Genomic DNA, 20,298 nt, shown 5'->3' with positions numbered 1-20,298 from the left:
CATTTACAGGGCCTCCAATGCAGTAAAGATGGTGCTATATTCAAACATCTTATCATACCACCTGCTTCAGTGAAATGATGTTAAATACCTTAAACACCATCATCACCACAGTTAAAGGCATATTTTGTTTGAAAACCTATAGCAGGTTAAATATTAAAGATATTTATTGCTCAGCTAATAATGACAATTGTTCCAACCACATACTATGCTGTTTTGTACTGATGGACAGAAAAAAACCCTGCTTAGCTCTTTCTGTGCTGCTAAGGAAGAAACAGCAATAGGTCACAGGGAGGGTGGCTACTGTTTGAAGTGAGGGATGGAAAACTGAACACAAAAAAATTCTTACGACAATGATCAAATAAATGACATGTTTTAGTGTGTAGAAACTATTGACTCAATATCGATTGACATTCAAATTTATAGTATGCTCTGCTAATGATATACATCTAATTTTGGATGGTTTCTTCAACTCAATCCATTTAAAGATGCACATTTCCAGACAGAGATGTCAGGCTGATCTCTTCATTTCCATTTTCCTACCCAGCTCAGGGGCTCCTGGGAGCCACAAGAATGAACAAGCTGTTTCTCCGGTACAGTTGGAATCGAGACGTGCGTCCTCACATGACTTTCGTGATGTTGCTTTAAGTCACTCGCCACTTGGCCATGATGACTGTAGATGTGGGAGTCTGCTTTCACACAGTCTTGAGATTCTGGAATCATCCTGAAATCCAGTCAGAAGAGGGGACCCCAATAAAATTTCATATAAAAGCAAGAGGGCAGAGAATCGTCAGGAAAACATCATGTGATTCCACACAAAAGCGTGACCAGCAGCTGCAATGCACTTGTTTCCTCTGTGTCAGAGACAAGATGATCCGAAGAAGAGAAATCCACTAAAGATCATGTTTATGGAGGCTGTCAACTCACATCTGAAGGATGAACCACTTTAAGCACATTAACAATGCATCTTAAATAAGAAATGCAATCCTCTACACAGCTGAAAGGACTACTGCCATACAGTTCTATTTCATACTATAAAAAATAGTAGAGAAATATGACAATGCCCTCTGAAAAACGTGTGAAGGAAACTTTCAGAAATGACCTTTTATATTTTTGCAGAAAGTAGGGGTATTATTTTCAAATAATCATAATCAAATTGTTGATTTAACTGAGCTATAAACATGGACAGAAACAACACATGAAGGATGATTGTATTGTGAAGAGTAAATGCATCGTGAGGACAACCTATGTTTAATTCTCTCTTATTAACAAAGATTCCATAGCTGTTAGGGTTTCACCAGGACACATTCCTGTGTTTCCTCAAGTCAGGATTATATATAATTGAACATGAAAGCTGTTCATAAGCATCCCTGAAATTCTGCCCTCAGTTTTTCAACAGTTATGTTTTTGCTGTCATGCTTCTCCTCTTCCACTCTTTCATCAAAGCCTAGGCTGTATTATAGTTGCAGGGGGAGGTCTGGGGTACAGGAAGTGGGCTCCAGCCCATAACCGCCGCAGACAGTCAGTAAAGTACACTCATGTTTCTGACTAGGGAGAGTCTCTGGAACCCAGGTTCAGTACACTAACTTGTATAATAGAAATCTCAAAAAAGCCTATGAAGGGCAGACCATCAAACACCAATTTGACTGAAGGTTTTTCCTCCTTTGAATGACATCAGTCCAGTTATATGTTTCTCAGGATCTGATTTTCATGTTGTTTCTCATAAGTGAAAAAGATATTTTTTCAGCCCAGGGTGAATGACCTGTATTTAAAGTTATACATATAAAAAGTGATTCAACCCTTATCCAAATAACTGACATGACTGTAACACTGGCTTGATTCGCAAGCACTTTATATTTCCGCAAAGCAAAGTAATTCCAAATACATCCATTAGGTATTGGCTATACCATAGGTGCACCCAAACCGGCACATTCTGTTCAGTGACCAGCTGTTGTCATGGTAATATTGAGGAGAACATGGTGCACTTTAAAGCTGCAAAGGTCAAGGTGTTTCTCAGAAGAGCTACTCATGCTTCATTTCTTATATAAACATCCCTCTGACCACTGTGCACATTAACAGGACAACAACTTGACCAATGAAGCAAACTGAAACCAGAGGCATCCTGAATTAGCAAAGGGGTCTCCTAATCCTGTGAGTAATCCAAAAGCGTAGATGTAAAAGGTGCTAATGCATAGCCAACGGATTTTGAGGAACCTGAACAGATTGTTCAAGTTCTCAAACGACATACAGTGCAAGTATAACTACATAAGTGAAACTACAGCATAGACATGCTTTGTATTGGATTGGTATCTTTCTCCAAAGAGCACTTAGAGCACTTCAGTTTGATGATGATGATGAAGATGATAATAATAATAATAATTCAAATATTAAAATACACTTCATAGCAAAGCAAAGTCTTGATTTTATTATTATTATTATTATTATTATTGTTGTTGTTGTTGTCATCATCAACATCATCATCATCATCAGCCCAGGAGCTCTTGGGTTTAGATGGACTCTGTGGTCTCCTGACTGCAGCGTTGCACAAGAAAGGAACAGCTGAAGAGGTTTATCTCCTTTACTTACAGACTCACAACAACTGTCACTCAAACTACAACGTGGACAGAAAAGCATTAGCATTATCATGTGTCTATCTGCAAATATGAGTAAAAACCGACGGCAGGGAGCAATATTCCAAATGAATACAGATAGTCCAAAGAGTGACAAGAAACACTTGCGTGCAAACATTTCACCCGGGTCTGCATTGTAGATATCTGTGTGCTGTTCTCCTGATACAATCTCAGTTTTTACTTTTTTTTTTTTTTTTTTCCCATTCAGGACTTGACATTTAAATTTGCATTTTGTCAGAGCTTTGGCAATTGCCGTTGCTGAATCGCGTCACGCTCAATCAAAATCTTTACAAATACCATCAACTGCAGCAGCGCTCTTCCATACCAACAGGTTACTGCTGGCTCGTCAAGCTGCACCTTCTCGCTCCCTGGGGCTGTGAACCCAAACATTGTTAATAATCCTGGTTTGACTCCAACTCCTATTTGCATTGATGCTTCCAGAGGCACGAAACAACACAAATGAGGGAAGGAGCCTCACTGCTGGTTGAGATATTGCATGTTATTTCTGAAGCTTGTCTGCCACAGTTGAAAATAGCAGTTGGTTTTTGTTCCCCAAAGAGTATTATCGCCTCCTTGCAGATAATTATCGCAAGACTCACAAATGCTGCTACAATACCGTGGTACTGCGAGTGGGTGAGGTAGGTGGTAGCTTAAACTATTTTTCGGCAAGATGCGTAACCTAGACTGCTTCAGTAAGTACCCAGCCATTTTCATAATATTGATGTAAAGTACAGCCATAGCTGAAGCCGAAGGCATCCTGAATAATATTCTGAATAATATATTTTGCTCAATATATGTGTGAGCAAAATATACTTCTGAAAATTGGAAATTAATTTGAAAAATTATAAGTGCAGCAGGTCAGATCATTTTGATATTTAATTTCCACCAGAATAAACCCTCTTGTGGAAAATGCATTTCTTTCAATAAAATAATTGTAGTTACATAAACGTTTAGAAAGCTTTGTTTTCCATACTAGAAAACACACAGTCCCCTCTAGTGTGCCTGCTGGCAATGCTAACACATTGGCTGGTGTTCAGGCCACATCTACACCACAGGAACTGTTCTGAGAGTGGCAAGCTCAGAAGAGATCTTTTAAATGAACAACATCTCATGGCCTTGATTTGGCACGCATCGGATGTCATATTCCTTACTTAAAACTGTTCTTTTTGTGATTTACAGTAAGGCGTATTGTGAAAAAAATAATAACCCCCCATAAGTTTAAATGGACAGTTCTTTACTTGCATGAAGGCGGTTACATAACCAAGAGTGAACAGGCAAAGACAAGGATAAACATAAGAAAGCCTGATATTGGAATACACATTTATACAGACTAAAGTAGGGCATGAAACTACCACATCCCAAAAAGTATGGACCGATTAAGATTTCTGTTCCAAGCAAAACTGACAGATTTTACTAAAGATGAGAAAACTTTACAAAAATGAAGCTTTGCGCAAAAGAGTGTCAGAAACCGTGTAACTTCAAATTCAATTCCGGAGAAATAGAAGTAGCACAGAAACACGTAACACAAAAAGGAAAAACTAGCAATAATGCCCTGGAGATGAGAAGTCTTATTACTGTCTTAACTGAAATAGGGTTGCTGTTCACTGCAAGACAATTCAAGCGAAACAAGGCCAGCTGAAAGAGATTCATGAGCCACACAGTCCAGAAGAGGAGCACTGGAGAGCTGGACTGCTCATGTGAAGGGGAAGGGCCTCTCTGCACTCTTAAGAACAGAGTGTACAAAACCCACAGTCCATTTTGATTTCCGAACCAAACAAACACATCAGAACTCCTGGAGCAGAGGCGGGCTGTTTAAATAGCCCAAAGGTCAGGAAAACAAGTTATTTAAAGACATTTGCTGGAAATTTGCTGGAGATCCCTCAGTGTGTTGTCCCTGGCAGCCTGCCCCCAGCAGCTGTCTGGCTCCTGTCTTCTGATGATGTTTGTTTTACTTTCAGAGAGTGATGATGTCATGGGGCTGTTGTGTGGTCAGAAGCCGCAAAGAAGAGAAAAAAGGCATGAGAACGTGAGATGGCTCCTCCCGTTAAAGCAATGGTTCTCAGTGCTAGTGCCCTTTGTGTCCACCAGACCCAATGCATGGCTTCACCACAACTTCAGCCAGGTGGGGGAGGAGGGGTTCAGCCGGCAGGGCTATCCCAGTGAGCAAAAAACGGACTCTAGACATCTAGAAGGGGGTGAAAATCTAGACTGAGAAACATTTTGATATACACAGAGGAGGTCTTACCCAGATGTAGCCTTGCTACATCCTAGTTGGCTAGAGAACTTTCACTTATCAACCAAATGTAACCAGGTTTCACATGAACGCCAAGACTTTTCACTTTCTTTTCACCACAAAAATGCTCACTGGGCTCTGTCTCATCCATCAATTAACCTCGGGAAGATCGGGAGTCTGTGGTCTGGCTGCGTCTGTTGTGCATGAGGTGAACTCCTCATGTAATGGCTGCACATCTAGCAGGTTATATTTCAAATGAGACACAGGACTGCCGGTCCAACACCAATAGAGGAAGCTGCAGTGAATGCAAGTGGAACTGCAACTGGAAGAAATATTAAAACTTATTAATAGGTTTTCTAATGAGCTAATTAGCAGGTTTTCATTAAACTCATTTTCATTTTCATTAAACTCAATTTTAAAAAATAATAATAATTTTCACTGGCCAGCGGATATTAAAATGAACTAGGATACAGTAACAGTAAGTTTTTCAAGAAAAAAAATATATCTGCAATAATTCATAACTGAATTAAAATTAGTGAAAAGGTTTATATGGTTAACCACATAAGTAAAATTTTAATATTGAGAAAGCATATGGCAAACATACACAGTCACAATTTAAAATTTCTTAACATGGTAGTCATCCTTTTCCTTTTTTTTTCTTTGAAAGGACTTAATCTGATAATCTGCCCCGTTGATGAGGGGTCATGATCGGTAGCTCCTCGGATTCTGCTATTTATTTACAAACGTTCGACTCGTAATCTGCCGAATCCCCACTAATCCCCTTAAGCAGGACTGGTTAATCCCACGGCAAAAAGAAAGAAAAAAACGTCAGTAAAACCTTTAGCGTATTTACACAGGTCAACAGGAAGCATGCGGACTTACGCATCCAGAGGGGAAAGCCATGTTCGACCTCATGCCCTGCCCTTAATCAGAAGTCAGACAGTGGACAAACAACCGTTCTAATTGGCCAGCGATCAGGAATGAAAGACATTAACAAACATCAAATTTTCTTGTGTGCTTCCTCATTACAAGTCGAAATACACAGCGCTCTGACAGAATCTGACAGTGTTCCCTCTGCACTGGATGCCAGTGGAAACACACCCACATCTTGCGGTCACAAAGTCCCGATACAATTTAAATGAAAGAAACAGGCTAAATTAGCATGTCTGGGTTGCATGAGAGGTCTGGACAAACTTGCAGCATGTAGCATGTCTGTAGTTATTAGATTAGACTGCTTGATGAAGTGCAGACCCTACCTTCACTATTGTTGAACCCTAAATCCCCTTTCTGTGGATGTTGCACCGATGGTGGTGTGGAGAACAACAGAGAAAAAACTTTTAAGTAAGCAATGAAGGCCCTTTCTACTTGGGCTCCAGCTCAGATTTCTGAGATCATCTGAAGAGATGTTTGACTGTTCATGACATTTTTAAGAAATGTTTTCTCATGAAGAGCCAGCAAAAGTCTCTTTTAATCCAGCCAGAAAACACACAGAATTTCATAGTTCCCCCCCCCCCCCCTTTTTTTTTCTCATTTGTTGCTCAGGATGGAACAAAATCACACCAAAGTTTTGTTTTAGGCAGGCACTCGCCACCTGACATTGCCATGCACACAGAGCAGTTCCATTTCCACAGCAATTAGGCATTGACTGGAACAGGAATGTTCTCTTTTTTTAAACTGATTTATTTGTCTATTTATTCTTTACATTGGCAGTATTTTCCAGATTGGTGTGCTATTTTTTAGGCATTTCAAAGATTACAACTGATGTATATGCGCCGTCTCTCTTGTTTTGTCCTTGATCATAACACCCTGGAGCCGCACATCTCCAAATACACAAACAGAGGTATTCTGATAGGCTTTCTGCGTGTTTGTCATCTAAGCAGCCAGATCTGCATGGCATGAACAATACCTGAAACAAGACATAATGATAAATTCCACTATGACTAGGGTAGAGTGAACAAAGCCTATCTCCTCCATTCCAGTGTGGAGGAGCTGGAGGAGTCAAAATATCTTTGAGATTCCCTGGTTATTTCCGACAAGTAAACTTTGACAAGTTTTATCTGAATAATTCATCACACCGGCAGCCTTACGTTGCTGCCTTTGGTCATGATTCAAAGTGTACATGCACATTTTTAGCTGTAATCCCATTCACGGCTGGACCCGTTGTCAGTAATCTCTGCACATACTGTATGTTGCCTGTTGCCTTTCACAAAAAAAAGAGAGAACAATTCAACTTTCTCCCAACCTTTGAAAGGCACCTGGTAAACACAGTATGGAGGAAAATATCACAGTGGATTTGTATTTCAGAATTTCAGCTAAGTGCACCTTAGGCAGAGAATGTAGAGCATTCTGAAAACTCAAACAAGTTACTGAAAAAGCTCTCAGGTCAGCAGAAGTGAGGAATATTATTATTTTCATACTAGGCACTTTAAAATAACTACATTTCGTGATTTAATTAATTTCCTAAATAATTCTTGTGACATAAAACAATTTTGTTTTTCCTGATTCTCATCTCTTTTGAATAAAATATTTATTTTATTCAAACATAACAACATACGTTTTTTTTTAAATAAGCCCATACATTTATTTTGTTTCATACAGATGTCATTAAAGCACAAGACTACAGAATGTGCGGTAGTTCAGATAGCCTAAACAGAAGACTACAGAATGTGCAGTAGTTCAGATAGCCTAAACAGAATTATGTAGAACAATTTTGTTTTGTACTCAGGTCACATAAAATGAGCAAATGTATCCTCCCATAGGAAGTACACCAATGATTTCATATTATTTAACGTATTGTTACATAGTCCATAGGTCTCTCTTACATAATTGACAACAAAAGTCTGCATTTGGATGCAATGCCTCAAATTCAAACATTGCAAGCCCTTAAGCAAGATAATAATTATGTAACCTCAGAGGTATGTTTTTTGTTTGAATTCTTGTTTGAATCCAACCTTGTGACATTTCACTTAATTAATTTAAATGCACATATATTTATTCTGGGTATTAAATTAATGTCTCATTTTAAATACAATTTTGTTGATCCTATTTAAAGTTACTATCACACTGTCTCGTGCGACATAAAAGCATATATATTCCATCCACAGAAATTAAGTAATTTTTATATCATTAAAACATTATTTTAGACTTTTTAAGGCCTCATTGTGCATGTTGCCCAACCTTTGCTTGTGACATAAGCCTATCATTGTTTCTTAATCTCTGCAGTATATTTATAAATAACAAGTTCTTATTCTCAGTTCTCAATAAAATCTCACGCAATCTGGAAAGGCTTCACCAAGTCAAATGAGTGCACCTGATCAATGAGCACTCCTTGAACAGTCCTTTAATAATATTGATGGCCATTAAATAGCACATGTGAACTACATAATGGAATTCAACTGTAAAACTATGTTGTGAATTATCAATATAGTGTCAGGATTAGCAGTTTTGTAGCACTACTACATGGAATTCCGTGAACTCAAAACACAACTAATGAAGCAAGCGCGATATATTTTCCTCACAAAAATATGGCAAATTGTGAATTAATCGTTGTGCGGGGGGTAACTTTGGCCGAGATGCTAATGCCTTTGAACGTGCCTGCTGCGTGGCTGTCGGGACAGGAGATGAGTCACCACCCCTGGCGGTGCGTGACGGTGAGCAGCCCTGACAGGAGGCTTCTATCGCAGGCAGAAACCTCTCAGCCGTCGCTTTCCGTGTTGTGACATTTCCACAAATATTTGACACGTTATCAGCTGCAAACATTACCGCCCTCAATATGATGCCCTCGCATGCTCAAGGTCTCAGGCATTTAAAAAAACGGCTTCTCCAGAGGTTACGGTACCTGTGGTGCTTCGAAATCTTAATTAGCACGAGTGTTAATTATACGCTTGTCCCCGGGTTCAGTTAATCATCTCTTTATTTGCTCCAGAGCTGCGGTGGCTAATGTCTTTATGTTGTCTACGTTCCACGGTTGGCTTTCTCTGGGTAAACAGTTTATTAATATGTTGATTCCACTGTGATGGTTACATTAGTCAAAGTCTCATTAGTTCACCAGTAACATTTTTATATTGTTGGCAGAAGGTCTGTTTACATTTAAATAAAGAGTTGTCAATGAGTGCAAGTTGTCTATTTGCTGAAAATGATGTTCTTCTGACCTTTCTGATATACAAAACAATTATGTTATACTCCTGAACTCATGCAGGGGCAGTTGCAAAGTATTACACAAAATGAAATAGCAAAAAAAAAAAAATCATTAGCAAGTGCAGAAAATAAATAAAATAAAATTACATAAAACAAATAAATGAGTACCTGAACAGCAATAGTATGTTACAGTACAAAACAGAGTACATCACATATTGTGCAGGTAAATATTACCATAAAATAGTGTGATTCTAGAGCTTGTGTATCTTATTTAGCAGTATTTTGACTGGAACTACTACCTAGTTCAAAACATAAACAGGCTCTCAACCTAGAAAATATGTAAACATAATCCATGCAAATATGATGAGAAAATATTGCACAGTAAAATGTTCAGTGTTAAATGAACTCTTACAGAGTACAGATTGTCACTATAAGAGTCACTGAATTAACACTGGACATTTTACTGTGTGGGAACACAGAACGACCTACCACTAAAAGATATCACATTATCTATCGATGGACTGTCTTCTGTCACTCACTTATATTCTCTCAGGCATTCTAATGAGGATTTTTATCATTGTTAATCTAATTATGATTGGGAAAAAAATCTTTTTACAATCTAATTACAATATCTTAAAATTTAACAATGAAGAAAAAGCAACAGAAAATTTAATTTCGTATTTGACAGAGCCTGAAGGATATTATTTTAATCAACCATCAATGACCATCAATTAATTGATGCTAAAAAGGCTAAAACCATTTCACAAATTACAGTGCATCAGCACCTTCCACAGACTTGCAACAGAGACATTGACTAGACTATATTTAGGGGAGATTGCTCTTAAAATTAAATCAAAATACTCTCAACCAGTGGTGTAACATCATGTTAAAACAACTGCATAATGGACTTAGTTTAAATCCGTTACTTAATATTATGAATGATCGCGGTCCATTTTGTTGCCTCAAGATCATCTTATTCCAGCTAAATAACTCACATCAGAGCTTGAGGTCTGCAAAGCCACAAATGTCTAGAGCCCCTGGATTCCTCCGAGTCTTTCCATACCGACGGTGAAGTTGGAAGATGCGTCATGTCAGCTGGAGGCTCCCCAAGTAAGCAGTTTGTTCGCAAACAGTGGAACAAGTTTAATGAGCGGCAAGCAGACTCCCAAGGCGAAAAGGACTGGCAGGGATAAACACACACGCAGTGAATAATGTCTCTGACAAACACACATACACACCCATTACTTATGCGCGAGGGACAACACAGAAAAGCACACCAGATGTCTGCATATATTATCTTTGACAGAAGTTAGGTTTGTGAATACTGGTTACAAGGTAGATGGTTTGGATCACACTTGTATTGTTATATGCAATATTGCCCAAGGAGACGGTTGTGGAGTTTATTTATGTGTTGTGACTGCAAGGCATTATGACCTTACATAATAAGAAAAGTTCCATTGAACCAAAGCAAATCGACCCCAGTCCTCTGTCTAAATCCATTGTGTCTCTCTCACTTACACACATACACTCCCACATACACGTGCACAAACATGCAGGCACACACACAGAGGCTTAAATACAACCACAGTAGAGACAATGCATTATATTTAATTCTTCCTCACATTCCAATGTATGCATATAAATTCAGTTAAACAACATAACATTACATAACCTTCTACTGGGTTATTTCATACAAAAGAGAGGATGGGCAGCTTCCGGATATAAACAGTGCCATTTAACTTAAATCATCTCGAGATAAAAATTCAGTACACGATTTAAGAATGGGCGCACTCATGTTAAAAAAAAAATCATTATTTATAAGGTCAGTTTCTCTCTAACATATTATCTCCCCTCCCTTCCCTTTTCTCCCCTTTTATGGCAGTTGCTCTGACTTAGAATGTCTTTGGAAAAGGCTGTGCTACATTGCATGACACGGCTTGCACTCAGGTAGAGAGCTCATGTTAGGGTTACACACTGAAGGAATTAGTCAGAGAGGCCTCTGGAAGGAGAAAAAAGAACTTGCTCAAGGGCTCTGAATTATTTTTTACTACATATTTTAAAACTACATCCAACGGATTCCAGCAGTCAGCATACCTCACGGCCTGGCAGTTCTTCTAAGCTTGCAGGAGAAACAACGTACTATTGAGCGTACAACATTCCAGATGTGTACTGTCAAGTGCAGAAGCACAGAGTATTTCCATTAGCCATATATAGGAAGAGAACTTTCTTTTCTTTTTTTTTGTAAAAAGGGGAAGCACAACAGACATTCTGGAAAAGAACATCTGCTGAATGCCTTAACGTAAATGTAATTGCGCATTTATGGGAATGTTCTGGAAGGGTGCCCGAGACCAGTTTTTTCCACTCCCATAAACTATGTAAGTCGACTGAATTTCTGGACTGAATGGAAGAGGGGTGTCGTTTTCCTCCGGTAGAATTCCAGACGCCAGTATGCTACAGCACATTCAGGTCATACTGACCACACACGGTGGCCCGACACCCTATTAAAGGGGAATTTCACTTTATAACACTTGTGGGGTTATTTTCACACCTAACCGGGCTTTTGCGTGCACCCCAGACAGTTTTTAGGTTGCTTGCTTCAATATATAGATATTTAGATATTTATATATACTTGTGTAAGCAAAATCCCCCCATCCAATAGAAGCCCATTCAACATCAAACTCCACGTTAGACTCATTGTAAACACACATCCCCGCTTCTCGTGACTGATATAGTCCTTCTAATGAATGTCACCCTTCATTTTTCGATTAGTTATTTCATTGTTAATATTTTACGCTGTTTTGTTGCTTTCCTTTACAAATTCCCCTTTAAGTAACTTTACATCAGGGTTTCCTTTTTCTGTTCATTCCCCGTGGGTACCCTCTAATTTCTGCAAAATGTCATTTTTATCATTCTGCCTGTAAATAGAATGAGGTTAGGTGTCCCGACTGAATATAGAGCAGCAATGAACACTGTACCTTCAGGGAGAAGAGCCTGGGCAGATGCCAATACTGACAAGTGTGGCGGGGGAAGGGAAATGTTTTGCTCTTTTCTTCATCTTTTTCTTTGGTTGCTAGGACCCAAATTAATTAGGGAACTCTATGTTGCTGTTAGACTGCCAGTTACACGGTGACTGTGTTTGAGTGAATGGTTTACTTGCTATGCAGTACTGATTGCTAGTTGTGATTTGATTGGCAAATACACATGAGCATGAGCTTTCATGTCAGAAAAGTTTTGAAGGCAACACTGGGGTAGCAGTTCACAGTGCTTGGCTTCCAGCTAATAATGAACTGTGAAATCTGCCATGGTTTTATTTCCCCCTTCTCTCTAACTATGGTATTACTCTCTGGTGTGAAAATGTGAACACCAGGCATTGTCCTGTAAGATGCATCAGTATTTTACATCATGCAACCTCAGGCCAAGAGCAAATTTCTTCCATTGTTGACTGACTGCCATTGATGAAAACAGAGAGGAGCAAACAGAACACAGATGTCATGAAAACTGTACTGTAGTATAAATGTATGAGGCATTTCTTTGATTCAGTGGAATGCTGTTCTGTATGTTCACAGTACAGCATGGCACTTCACATCCAGGACTTCGAAAAGCGGTACATTTATTATTTCACTTTAGACAGCTAAATTAAAAATGTGAAATTATTCAAAATTAAGAACAAATTGCATTTGCATAGCAAAAAGATCCAAGCCCATAGACACTTGAACTGATTTAAACACTTAACCTGTCACTGAACTACTGAATACGGAATTCACTTTCACTGTTTTCTACATTTCAACTGCCTGTACCAAAAACAGAAATGACAGACAACACAAAATATCCTCTAAAGCTTTTTTTATTTACTACAGGGAGAAAAAATAAAATAAAATAAAATAAAAAAAAACAAAAAAACAAAAAATAAATTGAACAGTTACAAAACAATATCCCTGACGCATAACCTTCAGGATTTGATTTTAAAAATTGTTCAGTGTGTGTCAAGTGCTGGTCAGAAAACCAGCACCAGAAAGCAATAGACTCCCCAATCTAAGACAGCTCAGCCTTGAAATATAGGCAAAAGAGTCTGAGAGACACATCTTCTCCAGCAAGATTATTTTCACTTTGGAAGGTCTACAGTGGCCGGAATTGTTTGGAAGTCTGTAATGCTTATCTTCGGCGTTAGATAAACATCCCACAACCTCATGCCAAGCCAGATCTGACCAGCACTCGTCACAAATGGTACAGAAAATACTTGGTGGAGCTGATCCGGAACCCCGTTTCTCTCAGCTCCGACAGCGTGCTCAGTAGCATCTGGGTCGCTCACAAAATGCCTCATTATCAATGGTCACAGAACATCGAGGGCTTGGTTAAGTGTTCGTATCCTCATAAAAGAGATCACAGACAGGCTTCACTGTTTTTAGGGATTCATGACAAGGGCATTAATGGTCTGTGTCCCCTCAAACACAAAGAACAATGGACGTAGGACGGCAGATAACTAAAGATGATTATGAACCAAAAAATGCATAGGTCTATTACCTGTTGATCAATGCTAAATTGAGAACCAAAGGCAACAGTGACACAAGAGAAAGAAAAGAAAGTGCCAACAGCTCCTTAACTTCATAATTTTGATAGGTGCTTGCTGGAGTCCACACAATAAACCGATTGTACATATCTTCTCAATAATTATTATGTCACAAGTGAACCACTAAAGCCCGTCCTGGATTCAATAAACATGTGTCCCAAACCTAAAGGGAACTGCTATATGGATTATGTAGATTAAATCCAAACCAGCATTTCACATTTAACCCTCATTGGTGCAACATCACGCCGTATTGAAATAATGTTCTGTGTTAAATGAGTGAGTTCTAGCGACATGGAGGTGGCACATATACTTCCTCTTGCTCTGCCTTATACAGCAAATGGCTGTCAGGGCCTGATGCATAACACTGAACTGCGCAGCCAACTGCTGCCCGATAGGAACTAAACATATTCTCTGCAACTCACAGTGAGTAAACAGGGACCACATTATCCACTGATGCATCTTTTAGGACTAAAGGGACACTGCTATTTGGCAGCCTTACTGTAATACCTTTATAACATTTCACAAGTAACATACAACAAAGCAAGGTAGATACACAACTAACATATAATACTATGGTTATATAACAAGAACATTGCATAATCTCTTTTTATACCTGGCTATCACATTTAAATTAATAAGAAAACCTTTTGTATGTGTATGTGCTGCAGCCGAAATATTGCAAACCATAGTATAAATGTAAACAAAATCAATTCAATCGATGAATATGTCCCAATGACTTGATTTTAGACGTTCAAGAAATGCCAGATCAAATAATAAAGGATGTGAGAGGAATGCTAAGCAGTATGGTCTGTGTGTATTACATGTAATCATGTTCAGTTTTGCATAGTCAATTCTGTGTGGTCTGAACAACCTTAAGGAAAAGAATAGTCAATATGAAGGATCTGCCATGGACCTTCATATTAGCATGTGGCACAATGAGTTGTTTACATTGGCAAAACAAAGTTGCAGGGTACATCACATTTCTACCAACACATGGACGGCACTTCAGAGGAAATGACAGACCTTACAGTGCATGGGATTAGCTGTTGGGCGTGCGTGGTGAGTACACAGTGGACTGTTTGGACTGGGTGAAAGGCCTTCTTAAGCGCAGTACTGTAAGTCTGTCTGTGAGGTCTCAGCTAGCTGTAACAAGGCTGCTGGACTGGCTGGGGACACCACAGTGGCAGCACTCCCCTCTCAAATACAGGTATGATCACCCAGCTCTACGCAGGACGAGTCCGAACCACAGGAAGGGTGTGATAGGAGAACAGGTGAGTGATACTACTCAATAGCTGCACTACAGTCCTCCCTCTGCAGCAAATCTGTAGGCCCCTACAGTATCCACTTTTACAAGCTATCCATCTCATTGGATCCTATTCATACAGTAGCATCAACATAAGTTTACATAACTACAATCATGACCAGTTATGCAAATAACATTGTTAATAAATGAAAGTGAATTACATTTTTTTTTTTTTGGAAGAAACTTTGTTAAGCACTTTAGGGCCAGGGTAGTGAAAACATGTCTCTTCTAAAATGCAAACCAAAAGGCCAATCCTTATAAAATAACATGTTTTAGTACTGGATAATATTATTCATTGAACTGGCACAATGAAATGAAATGAAAAATCTAAATGTGCACTTTGATCTGTATGGAATACGTACTTCTGTAGACAAAATGAGATCTGCATAGCATTCTAATAAAGTGTCAATGCGATTGATTGTAAAATTGCATACTGAATGCCAACATCTTTGAAAAACAATTAGAAATAACATTTTTAAAAGCATATCTGAAAAAAGCATTCATAACTTACTACAGAGCCATCAGGGGAAATAAATGTAATTACCCTTGGTTGCTTTCAGTGACAAATGCTCACACCTCTATTGAGGAAATAAAGGCTGATATACTGATTACTATCTATATCAGAGCTACGGACAGTCTCGGTGGTCGGCTCACTCTTGGGAGGCCTAATTATCCAAATGGCATGGGACGGGAGAAAGAGACACTATAAGGAATCTATTTCACCTTTAAAATACTGTCGGTATCTGTTCTATTTACTGGTCATCTACAAGGATGACAACTCAAATGATAATCAAACAGCGGTGTGCTGTATGCTAAAAGGCATTTTCCCCCTAATTTCACCACATGGTGTGATGACAACTAATCATACATTTTAACTGAAAAAAAGAAAAGTGTGTCCTAAGGAATGGCAAAAAGACACAAAAGCAATGGAATAAAAAACTTGTGAGCTCAAAAGCAGTCTAAAGCAATTCAAACTCCGTCCCAAGATTCAAATGTTTTTCAGAATATGTTGCCTTATACTGCAGCTTCCACTTACATTTGACAGTTGCTCTAAAAATATGTTCAACATCCATACAGATGTAAATGAGCAGCTAATCATAGCTACCAATGCTCTATGACTGCAATATACACACAACTGTATACATGCCCTTAACTCATATGGTGAGAATTGCATATATACATATTCGAAAGACTTTTCAAGTATAATCTTTGGCGTGTCTTTGGGAATTTCTATGGACACATTATTATTGCCACGTCTGCATTGACTACTGTATATCGGAATACCTACAAGAACAAGAAAAAAAATCTTTTCAAAGGAACCTCGAAGAAGAAGCCAAAACTGGATACAGTCCAACTGCGCAGAAAACTTGCGGTAACCTTTCATAATCTCATTGCCTGATTCTCTCCAGAGAAATAAATGCTGCTACATTAGCACTGCTCTTTATGAAAGTCGTATACAAGGTCAGCACAGGGGACTTCACTCAACACAAAAGCCAACAGAATTCATAATACTACCCTATGCTATAAACAATCTATAAATATATCAATAAACCCTTAAAACAGATAAATATTAATTGTATTGTCATGAAAATTACAACATGTATTGTATCCTTAACTTTGAATTCCAAATGCGTATTATCAATGGTAATATTGGGAATATTAATGGTTCATATAGGTCAATACTAAACAATTTACCACTGTAATTACACATGTATAAGTGTAAGAAATTATGTTAATTATGTTATGCACTACAGGACTAGTATTATTCAGACAGTATATGTCATGATGTAAAACAGCAATACATAGTTATACCCCATATCTGATACTTTAAAAAAGATTTTTAGTTACATATTTGCCGCAATGTTATTACACATATATAAATTGCTTAAAGCTTCATCCTAAATTTATATTACTTATTTTAACAATGTTAACATTTTCCTCATTTCACATATGCCTATTAATATATTTCCATAAAATTAAATTGCATAATGGAACATAAATTGCTGCCAGGGAAGAGAGTACCTTATTTCTTATTACTCCGTCTATTTTCATTTTATTCAAAGCCCTTTGTGTAAAGCAATTATACAGATACATATAAATATAAAATTTTTGTATGAGTTTAACCAAATAAAGAAACAGTAAACATATTATAGATGATAAACATAATAATTGTTATTTTAAAAGGCACTTCTGAAGCATCGAAAATCAAAGTGCAGGGTCCCTTTTCAACCGAAATAAAAACAAAGAAAATAAAGCCCAAATTCAATCTAACCACATTGTGTTCTCTTCTTTATTTAGGATGACAACATTCAAGCAATTTTTATTCAGTTGTCATCCAATGTTCATTTTCCAATCATTGCAATGACTGCTGCACTAATAACTGTTGTGTAAGAATGGGAAACAACAGGCTGCTTAAATTAATTTAACAATAAAGTTAAAGTTAAAGACTTACGAGAAAAGTGCACTGCGGTTAGATTGAAAAGAGTCCTGTCACTCCCAGTGTAGAGTAGTGACCATTGACTATGTAATGTCATACATTTTTTAGTTAACCAGAGAGGACAAAATGCCATACATACAGTTAGGAAGGCAGCCATTTTGGCTCCAAATGTGTAGCCACATCACTGGAGCTCAGTACACTACAACAGGCACAGTGGGCTATGCAGATGGCACAGGAAGTGACTATTTAGAAGACACTAGGTAGTCAAGTCAAGCTACTAACAAAACCAAAAATCTCACCAATAGAAGAACATTGTGTTTGTATTTCTGTACGTGCGTGTCCCTGTGTGTTTTGCTTTGAGAGTACCGATGAGTGTGAGAGAGTGTGCTGGGCATGTGGAACTGAGAGTGTGCTGGGCATGTGGAGCAGTGCTGGTGTGATTGTGTGAGTGTGTGCGTGTGTGTATGCGTGCATGTATGTGCGTGTGTGTGTGTGTGTGTGTGTGTGTGGTGAGGGTGAGAGAGGACGCCCTCAGAGGTCAGTGGTGGCCTTGGCGGTCAGAGCCTGAATGCGGAGGGTGTTGCAGTTCTTGCAGAGAACATGGCTGTCCAGAGGGTAGCAGCCCTGGTTGTCCCCCTCTGACAGAGGGGAGCCACAGTCCTGCAGGACACACAGGGCAAACAGGCCACAGATCATCTCAAAGCCCGGTCTTTATGCTCAGCGCAGCTCCTTAACCATGGCGATTTACAGAGGCATTTATCACACAAGCACATATTATTCATCAGTACAGTATAGTGAAACAGAAAAAAGCAGGAGAAAAACCTCGCTCAGTGGTACAATGACAGGGCCCCACTTAACCCATAACCTTCTGATTAAAGGCCCAGTGCATTAAACACTACACCACTTCAATGGACACTGTCATGTCGTGACAGTGAAATAGACATTCAATAGACCTACCTGACATGGTATTAATTAATTGGGAGTGAGCAGATAAGAAAAAAAAAGATAAGAATGTGTCAATCAATCCGTTAAGGCTATATTTCTTCCATGTTTAAACATAAATGTAAAAGTTTTCTACTTGCTATAGTTTCCTGGTATGATTCCCTTTTGACACCGAGCAGCGGCACTGCCACGTCAAAACAGCTGTGATGCAGTTACGCTACAGGAACACAACACATCTGTCACCCTCGTCACATGACTCTGGTGCCTCACTGACCTCACAGCGGTAGCACTGCACGTGGAAGTCCCGGTCCAGCGCCACGATGCGCACCGTCTCCTCCTGTCCCGGGGCGGGCATGATGGGCTCCTTACACACCGAGCAGCGCGGGGCGAACTTCCTGCAGGGGGCGATAGATCATACGGGACATCACAAACATGCCTGATCCTGGACACACACACCCCACCTCCCCCACAACGCACGCATCCTATGCAGCAGCACGCCTTTATGCTAAACGAAACTAAACTAGGCCAGAGGCATCACCTTTGATTACCAAACAAGGTGTGAAAACGGGCACTATTAATAACCAAACATGACCTTTCGGTGATAAAGGGGACACCAGGCTCTGTACAGCCGAGTTAGATCATGTCTGTGTTAATGAGAACAGACCAGAATGCACCTGAGCGTAAGAAAATGAAGATGATGATGATTCTGAAGAAGAAGAAAAAGAAAAAGAAAAAGAAGGAGAAGGAGAAGGAGAAGGAGAAGGAGAAGGAGAAGGAGAAGGAGAAGGAGAAGGAGAAGGAGGAGGAGGAGGAGGAGGAGGAGGAGGAGGAGGAGGAGGAGGAGGAGGAGGAGGAGGAGGAGGAGGAGGAGGAGGAGGAGGAGGAGGAGGAGGAGGAGGAGGAGGAGGAGGAGGAGGAGGAGAAGAAGAAGAAGAAGAAGAAGAAGAAGAAGAAGAAGAAGAAGAAGAAGAAGAAGAAGAAGAAGAAGAAGAAGAAGAAGAAGAAGAAGAAGAAGAAGAAGAAGAAGAAGAAGAAGAAGAAGAAGAAGAAGAAGAAGAAGAAGAAGAAGAAGAAGAAGAAGAAGAAGAAGAAGAAGAAGAAGAAGAAGAAGAAGAAGAAGAAGAAGAAGAAGAAGAAGAAGAAGAAGAAGAAGAAGAAGAAGAAGAAGAAGAAGAAGAAGAAGAAGAAGAAGAAGAAGAAGAAGAAGAAGAAGAAGAAGAAGAAGAAGAAGAAGAAGAAGAAGAAGTGGTAGTACAGTACTAGTAGTAGAGACCTAGACAATGAGCAGTTTGATGTAACTAATTGTGCAGTCCCCAACCTTGTTGCGATGTCACAGTGCCCAAATGACAGTACTGCAGTAATTCTACAACAGTATAGCGGAAGCTATGTGATATAAGAGAGGAGCGAGGGGTAGCCAAGGCTAGGCTGGGGCAAGAGCGCACACTGAGCGTTTGGGCGGGGCGCTCACTTGTGGAAGTCCTCGATGCAGTGGATCTGATTGGCTGCGTCCACGGTGAAGGGGATTCCGTCCAGGCTGCGGTGGCACACCACGCAGCTGAAGCAGTGCGGGTGATAGGCCTTCCCCGTGGCTCTCAGGATGCGCTCCATTATGGGCTGAGCACACACACTGCAGGACTCCAGGGTGTTCTGTAGACACACACACACACGCACACGGGCACGCACACACACACACACGCACACGCACACGCACACACACACGGGCACGCACATACACACACACACGCACACGGGCACGCACACACACACGGGCACGCACACACACACATGCAGACACGCACGCACACATGCAGACACGCACGCACATACACACACACACACACACACAGGAAACAGGGAGAAATAAAAATGCATGCAACTTACCATAAATCCTTTTTTTATACTTTTCAATCGTATGTTCACCCAAAAACAGAACAAGCACTTTTACCATCAGCATAAAATTACTGAATTACAGAGGACGTCTGCATACAGCACATTCGACCACAGCTTTGAGCGCTGACCTATGCTTCGAGTGACAGCTAAACACAGGAACTA

At 39.6% G+C, this 20,298-nt stretch overlaps 1 protein-coding gene across 5 annotated transcripts in view; it reads right to left on the bottom strand.

Moving 5' to 3' along the window:
* Nucleotides 1–12,825: 12,825 nt before the first annotated feature.
* The window catches only part of LOC118229691 (lipoma-preferred partner homolog), a 132,123-nt gene continuing 124,650 nt past the window's right edge, over nucleotides 12,826–20,298 (bottom strand). For all 5 annotated transcript variants that reach the window (XM_035421904.1, XM_035421903.1, XM_035421906.1 and 2 more), the window contains 3 exons: nucleotides 19,715–19,893; nucleotides 18,521–18,641; nucleotides 12,826–17,964 (listed from right to left, as the gene is read on the bottom strand). In XM_035421904.1, the coding sequence (XP_035277795.1) occupies nucleotides 17,836–17,964; nucleotides 18,521–18,641; nucleotides 19,715–19,893 (429 nt within the window). In that variant the 3' untranslated portion in view covers nucleotides 12,826–17,835. The remainder of the gene's footprint in view (nucleotides 17,965–18,520; nucleotides 18,642–19,714; nucleotides 19,894–20,298) is intronic.

This window comes from Anguilla anguilla, chromosome 6, assembly GCF_013347855.1.
Source record: "Anguilla anguilla isolate fAngAng1 chromosome 6, fAngAng1.pri, whole genome shotgun sequence".
Classification (NCBI taxonomy): Eukaryota; Metazoa; Chordata; class Actinopteri; order Anguilliformes; family Anguillidae; genus Anguilla; species Anguilla anguilla.
This window is presented reverse-complemented; position numbering and strand designations above follow the sequence as displayed.